This window comes from Amphiprion ocellaris, chromosome 22 (assembly GCF_022539595.1).
Source record: "Amphiprion ocellaris isolate individual 3 ecotype Okinawa chromosome 22, ASM2253959v1, whole genome shotgun sequence".
NCBI classification, from domain to species: domain Eukaryota; kingdom Metazoa; phylum Chordata; class Actinopteri; family Pomacentridae; genus Amphiprion; species Amphiprion ocellaris.
This window is the reverse complement of record NC_072787.1, coordinates 14194747-14209588: the sequence shown is the minus strand read 5'-3', so window position 1 is coordinate 14209588 and position 14842 is coordinate 14194747. Positions and strand designations below refer to the sequence as shown.

Sequence of the window (14842 nt, the reverse complement as noted above, 5' to 3'; positions counted from 1 at the left end):
AAATGTAAATGCTGTAATTTGATTCTTTTAATGAACCATGTAACTTGAATGGATGTGATGCTGGTGTGACCACAGTGCACACGTCTGATGTTGCTCACAGTGGTCCAAGGGACGCTCAGGGAGTTTGTGTGTTTGCTCAGACTCATGAAAAATTACAGGGAACATTGTTTGGGACTCAAGCAGTTCCTTCTTTTACTCACTATCTCCCCAGCCTTAGAAAAAAAAAAACCTGTTCACACAGCACAGATGAGGCTGAGGTACACAGGAAATGTTTGGCTCCATTGTACAAGTTTGGGTAAACAGTTTTGTGGGTTGCCCAGTAAGCCAGTGGGTCTGCCGTTCTTTCTACAATTGCATTCGCTGTGGCGCTTTGCATTTGCCAGGCTCTACTTGCATCTTCGTCTAATAGGCTCCACAGTTGAACTGAAAAATATTGAAGATCATCATCATCATCACCAGAAATGTCAGTCATTCCCTATTCAGAAGAGAAAAAGAATACCTGTGGAAGGTGCTGCTGGTGGTGGAGGACGAGGCTGAGGTGGTGCTTGTGACGTAGATGACTGCTGCTTGGTATTCTTTATGTTAATTGTTGTGCATTCTGTTATTAAACGTTCTTTCACACTGGCTGCCACTCTGATTGGTGAATCCAAAAGTTTTGAACTGCAGAGCCACAAGTGTAGCAACAGTCAGTGAACTGTTCTTTTCTTTGGTTTGTAGCCTGTCAGCTAAGCACCTGACAAGGTTCTGTGCCAGGTGTTGTGTCATGGGGGTGGTGAGTTGGGAATATATATATATATATATATATATATATATATATATATATATATATATATATATATATATATATATATATATATATATATATATATATATATATATATATATATAATCTATCTATCTATCTATCTATCTATTCTCTACGAAATACGAAATCTGACATACTACTAACTCTCAAAGCAAAAACAACAGCAAAGAAACCAATCTATTCTGCGAAAAACAATTCAAATGAACAACACTAAATAGGGATCTCCTATCCCGGAACACTCGATCCCGCTGAGTGATTCACATAACAAACCGAACCAATCAGGTGATTCGAAGCAGTTGAGTGCTTCAAACGTCACTGAAGTGATTCAAACGTCACGAGTCACGTGACCAAACCATGCCTCGGCACAGTGGCTCGATACGTTTGCTTCATGAGCTACAGCGCATGTGTCGAAGCCTCGGGTATCAGAGGACCATCACTACCCCTAGATTTGCAGTCATATCTCGTTTATTTGTTTGTTTTATTTGGATACTGGTAGGTATGTTAGTTCAACAACAAACAATGTAAAGGTAATAACATTTTCACTTGTGCATTCTGGCATGGGCTAATTTAAAAGTATTTTGGGCAGCATTTTTGTGAAATTACATATACTTTTCCCTGTTAACCATCACCTGTAGCATGGTGATGGTTATACACACTCTGGGCCGGCAGAGGGAGCAGACGCTTCATTTTGCAAGGAAGGACCACAGATCGTCTGTAGCGGTCTGCAGGGGGAAAGTCTCCTTTGCTGATACTGGATCTCAGTGGAGAGAAGAGTCAACCCGTCCACTTTAGTGCGTAAAACATAGCCATTCTGATGTCCTGCAAGGTTATGAAAACAGAAAATAAATGTGATCCACGGTTAGACTCACTTTGAGGCCTATTTCCAATTTTATAGGCCAAATGCATCTATTAAAGATGAACATTCAATCTGATCCAAATGTCACGTTGAGATACAGTCTTGCCATAATTTACTTGCGGATTTCCACGTGGATATCCAATAGATTTTTTTTTCTTCTTTGCAAAATATTTAGCAAATAATGGTTATATTCAAAATCCAGTGTTTTGAGTTTATATAGGCCTAAAAATCATTGACAGCTACACTGTATTAAACAATCCAGCAGTCACACCTATCTCTTTTAGAATGGGTGGGTTTATTTTTTACATCTAATACTTTGCCATTTGTTAAGGATTTGCAGGTTTTTTTTCCCCTTTTGTTTATCACACTAATAATGGAGATTCTAAGAGCTTCAGTGGGGGGGAAGCAAGTGGAGTTCCCTTTTTTTTGGCTCTGAAAGACATTTCACCTCTCATCCAAGAGGCTTTTTTCACTTCCATCTGACCGTTATATATTTGGGGCTCCGCATCAGTCAATTAGATTAAAAAATCTTCTTGGATAAAAAATGAAACGTCTCCAGGAACCAAAAAGATAAGTCTACTCGCCTTTTAACAAGATCTGAGGATTCTATAACCTGGATGACTGAGAATCTACACAGGTCACCCTGACAATTCTCCCAGACACGCCCACCAAACAGGAGCAACACATATGAAACGTTGCTGGAGGAGGTTGCACAACACCGATAAACGAGGAAAAAAAGGTTGCAAACGGGTGAAAAACGTGTCCACGTTGAACGCAGCCCAGGTGCGCTGTACGGTGAGAGCATATCTGTCTTGAAATGCATTTTTATCTTCGCTATCATTGAATAGACACCTTAATTAGGCAGGATCACAATATGTAGACTTGATCTATTTGCGCGTATGGAGACATAGACTATGGATTTCACTTGTCTAACCCTTTAATACGTCTGAGCCTACCTTATCGATCCACTTTCACTTTCCCTCAAGAGCTGATCGCAGTGGATCACTAGTAAATCGTCTTGGTTTGGACAGCTTAACGACTGATTTAACTTTAGTATGCTATTGTGTTTAAACAAAAGCTGTTACATGATATAAAGTCGGGATTTTTTTAAGGGAATGACGAGCTTACACCAGACGGACATTGACCTGGACTTGCAGGATGTGGCCTGAGCACAAATCTGCATTTCGTGTTGGAAAACCTGGGAATCAGTAGGCAAATGAGACAAAAAATATTCCTACAATTAGGCTTCATTCCTAATCAAAAGTAAGGCTCACTTGTGAAATAAATCCAAATCAGGATATTAACACGTGTAGGCCCTTTTTTGGCATTATATCACATACAACTTTTATTTCTTTTAAATGATCCATGACAGAAAGAAGCAGCTCTTAAATGGTGGAAAAGCTTAATTTCTCTTTGGAATATTGCGTCGGGGGAAAATTGCAACAGATTAGTGTTAAAATCTTCGGTTACATCACCTCTGAGTGTAGTGTATGGACCTGGTACTTCACTCTGACAGGCGCTCAAGTCTCGCTCCTATTGGGTCCAGCGTTGATGGGTGGACTGAATAAATAGGGCTGAGATGCGGCTCAGAATGAGATGAGTGGAAGAGCAGCAGAGGAAGTGGGAGGCACAGTTGATTGTAGCAGCTCATAACTCCCGGCAACTGTGCGTTATAGTGGCAACTGGACTCTGACTGAGCGGCATCTGAACTCTCTTCTCACTCATAAATCGTGCTCTTGCTTTTCTTTTTTTCCTGCCACTTTTCCCCCCCACCTCCCCGCACCGCGATCCAAGTTTTTGTCGGTGCCAGCTCCGGCGCTCCGCTTCAAACAGGTTGCAAGAAGGAAACATCCCCTCGACGCGTCTTTCGCCGCTCATTTGAATTGATAGAAAGCTCGGGCCAAGATGATGATAATCATTGCGGAGTTCTTCGTGGTCATTCTGAAGGTGCTCTGGGCTTTTTTAACTGCCGGGGCCAAATGGGTCGTGCGCCCTAAGGAGAAGAGCGTGGCGGGACAGGTGTGCGTGATCACCGGGGCTGGGAGCGGACTCGGGCGGCTGTTCGCCAAGGAGTTCGCCCGGAGACGAGCGATACTGGTCTTATGGGACATAAACAGCCAAAGCAACGAGGAAACGGCGGAGATGGTGCGGCAGATTTACCATGAATTGGACACTCCCATAACCAAAGACGGTAAGTCTGCCTTTTTTTTTCTTGCAGCAATTAGCATGCCACCAGCTTTTACGCACGGATATTTGAATTAGTTTCGCATTTTGTTGACGCCTTTGTCAGCAATGGTCAGTGGTAGAATGACTAAAATGAAATGTTTCTCATGGCGTGATTAATGTGTGTTTGCCTCAGTCTTTTCAATCAATTTGTATACAATCTAATTTATTTTTATTTGAAATCATATTCCAAAAGTGCGCAAAAAGTGACCTCTTAACACTGTTTTTGAATTATGTATTCAAATGCAGAGGTGATTTATTATTATTTCTTTGTCACACTAACTGCCAAACAAACTTTCACTGATCACTTCCATCTCTTTCCCTCCTGCAGGACCTGTTGGAGGTGTTGAGGAAGTCCCTCCTTTCCAGCCGCAGGTCTACACTTACGTGTGTGATGTGGGGAAACGCGAGAGTGTGTATTCCACAGCGGAGAAGGTGCGTCGGGAGGTGGGAGAGGTGGACATACTGATCAACAACGCCGGCGTCGTCTCTGGTCATCACCTTCTGGAGTGTCCTGATGAGCTGATCGAGCGCACCATGGTGGTCAACTGTCACGCACACTTCTGGGTGAGCTGATGCACAGGCTTTCATAAGGCTGACACTTACAACTCAGAGTGAATGTCTGAAAAAAAAAAAGATGATTTGATTTGTCAGTTTCCATGAGCACAGTGTTATCACCAATGTTTACAGTGAGGAATGTTCCCACTCTGACTGCCGATTCATAATCTTATCCTTCTGTGTGTCAAACTCGAGAATCAAAGGTGTGTGCGTGCGACTCCAAGACTGAGAAAGTATGACCATAAATAGTCTCCTGGCATGTTCAGATTTCACCTCTACTTGGTTTCATTTCACCAGAGAAAAAGTCGTGGGTTTTTAAAAAAAAATAAAATCTTGCCTTTGCTGGCTTTGCCAGCCCCAGTCAGTGATGATCCCGTAGGTATGTCAAGCCTCCCCTCTCATCTCCTCTACTGTGCACAAACCTGATGTGCGTGATGGAAAAAGGGTTCTGGTTGGATCTGTGTTGGATCAGCTCACCACATTTTGTTGGCAGGTGGTGATTTGTTGTGTATCAGATTTTACTCTGGCTCCGTTCCTTGCTCCTTTCAGTGTGTGACTACTTATCTGAAACGCTACGTGGACTTGATGGAGTGAATATGTTGCACTTTAGATAAGCATAAGCTGCAGTGTTGAACCAGCTAGGTGCTATCGCAGATTTTTGTGTGTTTTTTGAGGCGTGGGAAGAAGGCTGACGCAGCAATTAGAAATTAATTAAAGCGCCGCACTGATTTTTGAGATGGATGTGTGTTATTTAGGACAGTCTCCTCCTGTCTAAAGAGCAACTGTAATGAAAACTGATTATATAGCTTGGCTACAGCCACCTCTGTGGGGCAATTATCATCCAACTGTGGAGTAAATTGCAAAGACTGGGAGTGTGTCCTTCACCTGATAGCACGGCTCTGAGCTGACCATTTCTTCCTTGATTATATTTTTCACAATATATTAAGCAATGGGTCAAGTGAGGCAAGAGGTGTTCTTTTTGAGACTTTGGCCGCAGGCTCCTGTTTTTACGGAGAATCTCAGGGATGCCATGAAACCACAGTGATTTGAAGCTCCCTAATTGAGCATGAAAATCTCTTGTGTTGTCAGTCAGACAGGTTGCACATTTCCTCCTTTTAATGGATGCTCCATTCAACCATTCATGCGCCTCTCTGGCTATCTCCATGTTCTTTTACATCCAGGATTTGGAGTCAGGATCCAGTGGTTGGGTGGCAGATTTAGGATTCTTAATAGAGGTCTGTGTTTGTGTTCTCCCATATTCTATGGAGAGCGTGGTTTCTTTAGGGATGGTGGGGGGCAGATGAAAGAAGGACTTAATGAATGGCGACAGTCAGAATAGAGGATGTGGTTCATTAACGACACAAGTTAGATGAATAGAGCTCAGGCTAACAGGGACCTGTCCACTTTCCTCTCTTACAGCTACTCACTGCATGCAGGTGGTGCTTTACACAAACCTTTGATATTTGTGCTTTCCTATTCGAACAACAGGTTCTTAAAATGGCTTACTTGTGGTTTGTGACTCAGCAAATAACTTCAGTTTAGGGTCTAGTCGTGAAACATTTTAGGCGGGGTTTAAACCCTGTTTATTGAGGCACATGCTTTCAACGTTCTCTAACACTAAAGGGATATTATGAAAGGGAGGATTTGTATTTGAAAACTGAAAAAAAAAGACCCATTCAGATCTTGTCATTTCAATTTACAGAAGCAGGTTTACGAGTCTGCTTGCCGTTATTCATGCTGCTGCTTTTTTCAACGTTTTGATGCTTCAGCAGTGGACACAAATAGCCCGGGGTGCATTTTTCTTGTGGTTGTGTATCTCCCTCCGCTTGTTCAGTGTAACCATGTGGCGGCAAAACACTATAATGACTTTAGCCACTAAGAGAGAAGCAATGTCAACTGCAAAAACGTTATTTCTTCTTCTCCTTAGTCCTAGCCAGTACTTAAAATTTCCCAAACACCCAGTTTTCAAGAGCATATGATTGTAAGTTCAAAGTGTTTCCTATATAAATCTCATGACTGGGTGTAAAATAAACAAAGGAGTCCAGAAAAAGAAAGATTTGTATTGTGTGTAAGTTTTGAGAATTGGGCAGGGATGGAGATGTGAGCAGGAAACGGATGGTAATCGTACTGTGTGCGTGCGTGCGTGCGTGCGTGCGTGCGTGCGTGCGTGCGTGCGTGCGTGCGTGCGTGCGTGCGTGCGTGCGTGCGTGCGTGCGTGCGTGCGTGCGTCTGCCCAGCTCAGACCCCACACTTCTTCTATCCTCCTTCCACAGGCCCCTCTGACTCCTCCCAACCTGATTTGGAGGCAGTGGGTGCAGCTGCATGGGAGTCACGGAGGCCAGCTCTGTTCATCCGGCTCTGACGCACGCACACACACACACACACACACACACACACACACACACACACACACACACACACACACACTAACAACTATGATTCAGTCCCTTGCTCCCTTTAGGTTTTTATGAGGTAGGGGGTCATCACATTGAATTAGTCTGATGATGCTTTGATTAATCCAGCTGGCGATTTGTGATGTTTGCGGCTCAGTTTTTAGTCATGCTGTGACGGGAGGAGGAGGAGGGGGAGACGTGCAGTCATTTCACTAGTGACACCGGAGTTTGTTTTAGAGGATTAGTGTGTGTCTAGTGGGATGACATGAAAGGAAATCATCCTCAGCATCTTGAACTGGTTATCCAACAGGTGGTTTGTGAACAATAAGCAGTTATTTCCCCCCCTTCTCTTGTGGAAATCCTACCTCTCTTGTGCGATGACATGAGCGCTCCAGAGTGACATGGCGGGAAAAGAGCAGAAGGAAAGAAAAGAGGAAGGAAGGCAGTGCCATCCCATCCACAGGCGAGGCGAGAGGGTAATGGTAAGCTGCTGCTGACCCACTTTATCTGACAATTGGTTTCTTGTCTTTGGATCAGCTTGACAAGATGCCAGGCGACAGGAGCCAAGTTCCGCAGGCTGCATTCCTGCTGTAGCCAGAGAAAGGAGGCAGCCAGGCAGAAGGGTCCTACTTGACTGGTTTTATATGGGCCCCTCCTCAGGCCCGGTGCACCTGTACCCCTCAGAGAAGCTAGCCATGACTACTCCCATGCTCTCCTTCTGCACGTACCTGTTCATGTCTCAAGGCTTGGCATCAGGGCTGCAGCTAAGAATTTTTTCACAGCGTATTAGTCTTTCGATAGCCCCGTCCATTAATTAGTTCCAAAATCCAAAGATGTTAAAAGACAGAAGCAAAGAATTGTTATTTTGTGTTGGAAAATGGCTAAAAAATTCTTAAATTATCCAATAAGTTGATTAAGTAATTTTTTTTAGCTCAAATTGAATTAAACTGTTTAAATGAAAAGTCAAAAAATCCGAAATTCCATTGGTTTAAACAACAAAAAATTGGCATTTAAAGTAGGTCCAATGTACCTGTTACAATGCATGACTAATATTATATCACAATAAGCCACTATTGTTGTATAAAACTTGCACAGCAGATAAAGAGATATAATTTATAGAACACCTGGGTTAAAAGCAGACCAGAAAAATCAATTAAACTCATGATGTGTTAAAATTCAGGTGAAATTTGAGGTTTAAGATGTGACCTAAAGTAATGGCAAATCTCAGCCAGTTCAAGAAGCTCTTCAGGTAAAAAATTAAGTGCAGTTCTAATGACTGAGGTATGAGCATTGTTTAAAAGCAAGTGTGTAGCAAAAGCTGGATTCCCTGGGTGACTAAATGGAAAGGTGCTCAGATCAAGTGTAAGTAACTGAGAGTTTTGTGTCAATCTAGTTGATGTAGATGGGTTTTTAAGTTCATGAGGCAAGTTCTATTGAATGCTGGGATTCTTGCTCCGTGCTGTGTATTGACATCACTTCCTCCCGGGATTATTGATGTGGTTGTTTTCTAGGTAAATTAGATTCCATTCGTACAACCAGCTGGGGGTTTTAGTCAACTGTAGTAGAGGCCGACTCATTAGCACGGTCACCGCAACGTGTACAATCTGCATCAATCTTCCCGGACGGCCTCTAAAAATCCACCCAGCCCACTCGAATTCCATGATCTGCTGCAGGATCAGACGAGCTCTCGAGCCCAGGCGTTTTTCTCTCGCTCGCCCTCCCTCATTCTATCGTCCAGGGAGAAGTCAGCCCAATTAAATGGCCATCTGGTCCTACGCAAAGGCCAATATTTTGTTCATATTCCTGTTGGTCAGGCGCTAGCACTAATGCATCCTGACACCCCAGCTGCAAGAAGCTTTGTGTGGCTTAAATGCTCCTGGGGGCACGCACCAATTAGGGGGTGCAGCGGGCAGGGCACCCCGCATAGGCCAAGGAGGCCCGGCTGTGTCAGCGGGTAATTTAGCGGAACAAGGGAGCGTTGAGACCCAATTACGGCGGCTCTGATGTAAGACACGAGCCCCTGGTTGCCTTCACACATTTTGTGTCTGAGAGGTCAGTGGGGGTCATACCCACATGCCAGAGTTGCCATGAGAAGCAGGACATCATGGGAGGGCGGGAGAGCGATCGGACGGTTGGTCACGTTTAGAGCCCGTCCTCGATCCGAGGGAATCTGCTTTTCCTCTATCAGCTCCAGTTATTTTCAGACCACTCAGCAAAATTGTCCCGTTGAATCTGAGTGTTGGCTGTAGTTGTGAAGCATTGTGCCAGATCAAGTCATTCCCTGCTCTCTGAAAGTTGCTGTGGGAGTGGGAAACTTTGGCTCAAGTCAGGTACGGGCATATCTTAAGTTAATGCTTCATTTGCACGCAACTCCCTCCCTCATCCGCTGCCATTCTGGCTTGCAGAGGCCTTTCTCAGCTTTTGCCCAGGCCTCGTTCCGTTCTCTCGCTCCCTCTCTTTGGGGCCCCATCAGTCGATGAGTTGAATATTGCAGCAACCTGAAAATTTATGTCCTGGAAAAGTGCAGATGTTTGGAGCCGAATCAGATCAGTAATACCTGGCTGCGGAATCGACTCCAAAACGATGAAGTCATCTTCCTTACACCAGCCTTTTCTTTGTGGAGATTTGACTTTCTGCTTCCAGTTTTATTTACCTGATGAAGGTCGGCCGCAGTTAATCTCTGGGTGCAGTTTTAATGAGGCTTTTCCTCCCCTACCAGTGGTTTCATGGCTGTACTACCTGGTACCATGCTCTCACTGACTCTGCTCCCCTCCAGCAAATGTTTACAGAGGAGGCTGAATCATTTCTCTGGCCAGGCTTACGTACTGTACCAACTAGTAAAAGTGTTACCTTCACTTATATGACCACAGAATTATTGGAAACTAATAAATTGTCAATAGTAATCATAACAGATGCTCATATAGTTTTCCAGAGCCCAAATTTATGTCTTAAAATTGTCTATTTTGTTTGAACAAAGTAAGAAATTGCAACTTTTTAAATTTTACATTACACACTGTAGGCATAAGATGTATTCCTTGTGATATCCGGCTTTGATTTTAATTGTTAGTCAATTTCTAGAGTAAGTGGTTCAGAACTCTTTGAGGTCTCGTGTTTTTGTGGCGTGAAGGTGTCCTTGGTGTTTTGTCCCTCACCTTAAGTGTTTCAGTCTTCATGCATTGCACTTCACTATGGCAGCGAACATGTGACTGAAACAGATTTCGCTCTACTTCCAACAAAAGGCCTGCTGGTTGTTTGCAGACCTCCTAGTGGGAGAGTGATTGGTCAGTTCCTATCACTGCCGTCACATGTCACACCTGCTGACTGGCTCATGCTGTGTCCAGGGCAGCAGCAAAAGTCAGCAGACAGGCAGAAAGAGGGATGGATCCATAGGTTAATTAACTGTAACCGCTTACTCTCCGTGTTGCTGTTCTCACCAGCAGCCGGTAGGAACCGCTCAGGCTCTCACGTGGCATCCCTATTAAACTCTTTCATCTCGGCGCTCATCTCGCAGATCGTTCCGCTGACTGCTGCTCGGGCAGGCCGCAAGGCTGTGTAGGTAGATGAGAGGCTGAATTGTATTGTTGGAAGTGTTGAGTGAACGGAGGCCTGTGATTGGTGTTGTCACCAGCTCTTTAGTGCAAGGCCCGACGACGATCACCAGATCTGTGTGGGAAAAGGACAGACTGTACAGCATCACACACAGTGCACACTTGCTTGTTCAGTGAATACACGAGGAGGTGAAAACCCCTGTCCTCCTCAACATCTGATTCACAAAGGATAAAACTTAACTTGTGTGTTTATTTTCAAATGCTGCACCTCCAGTGCTCAGTCTGTCTTCTTTTTTTTTTTTTCCTGTTATGAATTCTCATTCAGACGCCTCTCTCTGAATCACCATGGAGAAGAGGGAGAAACGGAGAGAGGGGGAACGAGAGGGAAGGCAGAGAGGATCAAAGGGCTTTGGCACAGACAAACTGCACAAGTGAACTAACCTTCCTCTTTTTTTTCTTTGCCCTTCTGTCTCTTCTGTCCTTCCCCCAGACCACCAAGGCGTTTCTCCCCAAGATGCTGGAGCTGAATCATGGTCACATTGTGACGGTTGCCAGCTCCCTCGGTTTATTCAGCACAGCTGGAGTGGAGGTTAGTATCATACACAGCAACGCATACACATCCCATCGTTCCCACCATCCAAAACCAGTGCTTTTCTCCAGAGCCGTCAGCGTGCCAGCTAGCACACTGAGACAGGGGAGGTTAGGCCCCCTTTCTCTAGTTGTCCCTCCACCCGTTAAATTAAGGAACACAGATGAGCATTGGGAGCCTCTTATAGATTCCTCTATCTGCAGCAGTGGGGGTGTGGGGCCCCTATCGGGCTCTGGCCCCGGGGCCAGAATAAGCTGACAGCTCCCCAAGGGACAGAGACATCTTCATCACCGCTTTGTGAACAACTTGGTGCTCACTCTGTATTCAGCTCACAGCCGCTTTCAATGGATATGGTTTTGGTTTTCCTTCCTATAGTTTTTTGTTATTTTAATGCATAATAAAAAAATTAGTGGGGGGTCATTTATCTCCATAAGCGCAGAGGGAGTAAACCAGTAGCCCTCCTGGAAGGTTTTATTTTGATATTTTAGGGAACAGACTTCTCATTTATCCCCTTAGCTGAGAATGGTATCAATTTCTGACAGTCTGTAGGGACGACTGCTCCATTTGTCTTTGTTTTTAAAGCAGCACATTTGCTTTTGTTCAAGCATCCATCCATAATAATTAAGTCTGCTTTCAAAGGGTCTAAAGTGTCGTCAATTTTCGTTGAGCTATTACGGTTCCTGGAAATGCCTCAAATGTGATTTCAGACATGCGCGTTATTTTCAGGGAACCAAAACCTTCGCCTGTCATGTGGGCGCAGTCAAATCCCTTTATCCTCCCCGTGTTTATCGACATGCATCTGTGTTTGCCCAAGCCTTTTTTATTTTTTTAAAGATTATTTCCACGGCGAACCACATCAAAACCTTCTCGCCAAGCAGAGCAGTCTCCTGATGCACCGGAGAAGAATGCTAATGAAACCGTAGAACAGGGCTCGCTCAGGTTTTTGTGGCTGTATCATTAACAGCAAGGAGAGACCTCTGTGCCCAGGGGGCATGTTTGAAAATGTTCTCTGGTCCCTGGGTGCGGGCACGGGGGGTTTTACAGGGCTAACCTGTTCTTCTCTTCCTTCCCTCAGGATTACTGCGCCAGTAAGTTCGGTGCCATTGGCTTCCATGAGTCGCTGAGCCATGAGCTGAAGGCCTCGGAGAAGGATGGCATCAACATGACTCTGGTGTGCCCTTACCTGGTCGACACGGGAATGTTCAAAGGCTGCAGGATAAGGTTAGCTTCAACACATACCAGCCTGTGTAATTGTGTTTGTGTGATCTGTACTTTATTTAAAAGCTTTCTTGCACCTGGGTCGAATTCGTCACCTGTAATCTTCACTTTATGAAAACCACCTCTGAAACGCCATTTGAACTTCAAAGCAGCTGCGGACGGTTTGTGTTTTGTTCCAGTTATTATGAAGTGAGATGTATTCTATGGGTCAACACTGTGCTTAAACAAAGAGGGCTACTTTCCTTTCCCAGGGGAAAACCTCACCAACAGGTGCACCTGGCCTAAACCCCTCCTCCCCCCAGGCCGCTGTAATAGTCCTCACTTTGTTTGATGGTTACAGTCAGCAGGTGGTTTTACTGTCCCACCATTACTGTGCACAGTATAACTTCATTCATAGATCAACTAAAATTTGCTCCTACTTAAGCGTCCCCAAACATTTTCAATTAAATTGTCAACAGTTCTGTCCACTCCAGATCAAATATAATTACATTTTCCAAAAGAGAAATAACCAGTTAGGGAAAATTTCATTTCCTTGATTTTGATGCCTGTTGGTAACTGCCATGTTTTTCCATTCAGGAAGGAGATTGAGCCTTTTCTGCCTCCCCTGAAGCCAGAGTTCTGTGTGAAACAAGCCATGAGGGCCATCCTCACCGACCAGCCCATGATCTGTACGCCTCGCATCGTCTACATGGTTAACTTCATGAAAAGGTGAGCTCCTCCATACATCAAATATCCTTCCCCCACCATCAGCTTCCAGTAAACCGTACCGGATTGTCTTGTGTCTTATCTTAATCTTATCTCCGTCCCGTCTCCGCAGCATCCTGCCCTTCGAGGCCATCGTTTGCATGTACCGGTTCCTAGGCGCTGACAAGTGCATGTACCCCTTCTTAGCTCAGAGAAAGGAGGCCATGAACAACAACGAGGCGAAGAATGGGATCTAGGGGGTGCTGTTTGCAACACGAACAGGGGCTTATGAACCTGCAAGCATGAGGAAACAACCACTGAGGGTGAAAATGGGGAAGATGGAAGGAAGAAAAGACTGAATCTAGACTGGTGCACTTGCATTGAGCAGATGCAAAGGTTTACCATATTGTTCCTCTGGAACAAAGAAAGCTGTGTACTACACAATGGATTTATTTGACTTGTCTTTTTTTTTAAGTTTGTTAAAAGAAACCAACATCTATATACTGTGTCACTAGTTTTGAAATCATACAGAAAAGGTATCCAGTAATTAACTATTTACGTAATGTAGTCACCAGCCTTATCTAGTGTCATTGTGGAAATATACAGTATGTTACTGTACAAACAGTAATAATCTTTTTTTCAGTTTTATTTTATTTTTGTAGACATGCACTGTAATTTCTGATTTTGTTTTTTTTTTCTGATGTAAATTCAGATATTTTTTTTTCTACACTGCCGGCATTCTCTGTGTAGGTTGAACACAGCTTTTCAAAACTACCCAACGTCTCCCCACGCAGAGGCTCACTCACAAAATTTGCAGCTTTGATTCTAGCTTGTGCCATTTTAAAATAAAGAGGACAAACATTTCACAATAAAAGTTTACCATATTCCATTTTTGTTAAATACTTAAGTTAGAGACATGTAGCATATATGTTAATGTGGTCTACGCATTCCAAATGGGACGTTTAATGGCCAGATTGTGGCTCGCATGATCTTTACAGGAGTTTTCAGAGCGATGGAGCTCAGCAGTGTCTCTCCACAGTCCTGTCATTTCAGATCTGTTCTAACTAAACCCTCCAATGAAAAGTGCACGAGGGAGTCGCTGTCCTGTGTTGAATTAGCACGTGTGACACGTTCAGAATGTATTGCTTAGGGAGAAATCCAGCAGAAATGCATTTTGTTTTTGTTTTTCAAGATCTGTGGTGTTCATATTGTAAATTTATCTGTTACCAATATTGTTTAAAGAAAGTAACCCAACATAGTTTGTGACTCCAGGTGAACTTATTGTCCCGACACTGATGTGTGATTGAGGGAAATGTATTCAGCTTTTCATTATTTTCCCCCTCCCCCAAAAGTTAATACTTTAACTCTTGTCTGGTGTCCACCTTGTCCTGTTAAAGTGAAATGTATATGTTTAAATGTTGTGAATACCCCAGTAACTGCCTCCACCATATTTGATGTATGAATATTTTATATACCTTTTTTGGGATGACAAGAGTTTTTTGAATTTCAACTACATTCCAATAGGCGTCATTCCTTCAGTCACAGTGATGAGCCTAAATTCTCTACCTCTTAATTTTTGCCATTTTTTTTGACAGTATGACATAAGCCTCTTTTTGTAATATTCTGAAGACTGCTCCATAGCCGAGCAAATGTGGTTCCAATGTTTAGTGTCTCTACCTAACTTAAATTAATAAAGTGATCTAGATTATTACATGGTGTGTGGTTCTTACCTGCTTGTAAGCATTTGAAGTCTGGGAAGGTGGGTGTGAATAAATGGTGACGAGAGCTCTCACCCTGAGCTTTAGCGTTGTGTTTTCACTCCCATGTTTCTGCCTCTAATCCGTTCAGACTGCAGGCAAAAGGTTGATTTATTGTGCTAATTGGACTAAGACAATTATTTTTTTTTCATAGGTGTGAAAAGCAGAGATCACATAGAATCAGAATTGGGTCTGACTTTTGTTTGCAATG

General features: G+C 43.7%; 1 protein-coding gene across 1 annotated transcript; it reads left to right on the top strand.

The window, feature by feature from the left end:
* Window positions 1–3267: 3267 nt before the first annotated feature.
* rdh10a (retinol dehydrogenase 10a) lies at window positions 3268–14585 on the top strand. The gene is made up of 6 exons (XM_023276094.3): window positions 3268–3852; window positions 4216–4451; window positions 10874–10972; window positions 12048–12193; window positions 12767–12898; window positions 13008–14585. The coding sequence occupies exons 1-6, from the start codon at window positions 3567–3569 to the stop codon at window positions 13129–13131; spliced, it is 1023 nt and encodes a 340-aa protein (XP_023131862.1). The 5' UTR covers window positions 3268–3566; the 3' UTR covers window positions 13132–14585.
* The last annotated feature ends 257 nt before the right edge of the window (window positions 14586–14842 follow it).

Bases quoted from the DNA above. Each gene is read 5' to 3' on its own strand.
- rdh10a (XM_023276094.3), top strand. From the start codon at position 3,567: ATGATGATAATCATTGCGGAGTTCTTCGTGGTCATTCTGAAGGTGCTC. The intron at 10,973-12,047 runs GTTAGTATCATA...TCCTTCCCTCAG, and splicing joins TCAGCACAGCTGGAGTGGAG to GATTACTGCGCCAGTAAGTT. The intron at 12,194-12,766 runs GTTAGCTTCAAC...TTTTCCATTCAG, and splicing joins TTCAAAGGCTGCAGGATAAG to GAAGGAGATTGAGCCTTTTC.